This window comes from Octopus bimaculoides, chromosome 9 (assembly GCF_001194135.2).
Source record: "Octopus bimaculoides isolate UCB-OBI-ISO-001 chromosome 9, ASM119413v2, whole genome shotgun sequence".
Lineage (NCBI taxonomy): Eukaryota > Metazoa > Mollusca > Cephalopoda > Octopoda > Octopodidae > Octopus > Octopus bimaculoides.
Window position 1 is genome coordinate 48511071 of NC_068989.1, and position 2857 is coordinate 48513927.

Genomic DNA, 2857 nt, shown 5'->3' on the forward strand with positions numbered 1-2857 from the left:
ATATATATATATATATATATATATATATATATATATATTATATATGATGTATTTAATATATTTGATGCGTCTAATTTGTTTATCTCCCAAATTGCTTCTATATATATATATATATATATATATATATATAACACATTAAGAAAACACATTTTCCTCACAGTCATACCTCCAATGGTGTGCTTAAATATATGTATGTCTCTATCTGCCTGTCTCTCTCTCTATATATATGATATATGATGGAATCTCCTGTCAAAGATGATGTAGGAGTGTTCAACTTTTGCCAAACTACCTGCACAAATGATTTGTTTATAATGATCAACTGAATGTGCTGTATGTTAGCTCGCTCCCTCCATCAAATTGATGTTGCCTGAACAGGTACATGATGTCCCACATAACAGGTGCTGAAGTGATCATAGAGCAACATGAGATGAAGTGTTTTGCTCAAGAATACAACACACCACTGCTCTAAGAATTAAAACCATGATCTTGTGATTGTGCGTGCAACACCCTAACCACTAGGCCATGTGTCCTCATATATATATATATATATATATAAGAAGGGATGACCACTAAGTGGGCATCCATTATGCTAGAAATAGACCATCTACGGTCAAACCACAAAAGAAAAAATGTTCTCTAGGGAAATTCAGCATACACCAGAACATGAACGAGCAGGACAAATGAAGATATACAAAATAAAGAATTAATCGTAGACCATGGTTTCACCATTAATGTATTAATGTAATTTTTATCCAATTTATTACCCTTATTATTTAAATGTTATATATTTATATATATATGCAAAATGATAACACTTATACAACACATATATTAATATATAAGACAATGCTTCAGTTAAATTATAGATTCTGAATTTAACAAATAAATAAGAAAAACGTAATACTAACTTAATGATATTCCTGCTTCCTCATAGGTTCTGTTAAACCGTCCTAGCATTTCACGTCCAACGCTGAGTGCATGCCAAACGTAGTTGTTAACGTCCAGTGGGAGAATGAGAGAGTCGGACAATCGAAGAATTACTTCAGCCACGACTTTGGCTACCGTCATATGAAGAGTGAGATCCCTGTCTATGAAATTCCGTAAGTAATCAAATGTATCCACTAAGGTATTATAAGCTGGGTAGGTTGGGAGATATGGATACACCTGCAAGTGAAAAAACAGTAGAGTTAGTTTACCTGACAACAACAACAACATGGTCTGTTTCTACAAAATGATAATCCTTTCTACGATAGATACAAGGCCTGAAATTTTGGGTATGTGGTTAGTCGATTACACCAACCCCAGTGTTCAACTGGTACTTATTTCATTGATACTGAAAGGATGAAAGGCAAAGTCTATCTTAGTGACACTTGAACTCAGAACGTAGAGACAGACAAAATGCTTGGCAGCATTTTGTCTGGTCTGCTAACATTTCTACAGGCTCAGTGCCTTAACAATAACAACAACAACAATTTTTTATACTATGAGCGCAAGGCCTGAGATTTTGGGTCAGGGGACTAGTTGATTACATCCACCCTAGTACTCAATTGGTACTTATTTTATTGGCCCCACAAAGATGAGAAGCAAAGCTGACCTTGGTAGCATTTGAACTCAGAATGTAAAGATGGAAGAAATGCTGCTAAGTATTTTATCCAGTATGCTAATCATTCTGCCAGCTTGCTGCCTTAAATCCTTTCTACTATAGGCACAAGGGCTGAAATTTTACAAGGGGAGGGGTCTAGTCAATTATATCGACCCCAGTGCTCAACTGGTACTTATTTTATTGATTCTGAAAGGATGAAAGGCAAAGTCAACCTCAACAGAATTTGAACTCAGAATGTAAAGATGGATGAAATGCTGTTAAGAATTTTGTCTGGCATGCTAACAATTTTGCCAGCTCACCACCTTAACAACAATAACAATAATAATGGTTTCAAATTTTGGGCACAAGACCAGCAATTTTTGGGGAGAGGCTAAGTTGATTACATTGATCCAGTGCTCAACTGGTACTTATTTGATCAATCTTGAAAGGATGGAAGACAAGGTTGATGTCAGGGGAATTTGACCACAGAACATGAAGATAGGCGAAATGCTGCTGAGTATTTTTCCTGATGTGCTAACAATTCTGCTAACTCACTGGCTTCTTCTTCTTCTTCTTCTTCTTCTTTATAATAATAATCCTTTCTACTAAAGGCATGAAATTTGATGGGAGAGGACTAGTCGATTACATCGATCCTAGTGTTTCACAAGTACTTAATTTATTGACCCTGAAAGGATGAAAGACAAAGTTGACCCAGGCGAAATCTGAACTCAGAACGTACAGACGGATGAAATGCTGCTAAGCATTTTGCTCGGTGTGCTAATGACTTTGCCAGCTCACAGCCTTAATAATAATAATCCTTTCTACTGTTCCGCTGGTACTTAATTTATCAACCCCAAAAGAATGAAAGACAAAGTCGACCTTGGTGGAATTTGAACTTAGGATGTAAGGATCAGTGAAATGCTGCTAAGCATTTTGCCCGGCATACTAACAATTCTGTCAGCTCACCGCCTTGATAATAATAATGATAATGATAATAATAATAATAATAATAATAATAATATTAATAATAATAATAAAAATGATAATAATAATTACTTACATTTTGGTTGTACATATAAGCTGGGGCTAAAGATGGGATGCCCAGTTGATAAAGAAATGGGGAATGGTCACCATCACCATGAAGCTGAGAAACACTGGAAATAAAAGTAAAGCAATAAATAATGATATATAATGAAAGACACTGAAAAAAGAGCGAGTCAAGTCTTTATGTTACTTTACTGAGAACAACATATAAAGATGGACAGTCTATACAGA

The 2857-nt window shown here is 35.2% G+C and overlaps 1 protein-coding gene across 9 annotated transcripts in view; it reads right to left on the minus strand.

The window, feature by feature from the left end:
* The window catches only part of LOC106868354 (N-acetylated-alpha-linked acidic dipeptidase 2), a 1027134-nt gene that overhangs the window by 12499 nt on the left and 1011778 nt on the right, over positions 1 to 2857 (minus strand). For all 9 annotated transcript variants that reach the window (XM_052970677.1, XM_052970676.1, XM_052970678.1 and 6 more), the window contains 2 exons: positions 2643 to 2736; positions 909 to 1164 (listed from right to left, as the gene is read on the minus strand). In XM_052970677.1, coding sequence (XP_052826637.1) covers positions 909 to 1164; positions 2643 to 2736 — 350 coding nt within the window. The remainder of the gene's footprint in view (positions 1 to 908; positions 1165 to 2642; positions 2737 to 2857) is intronic.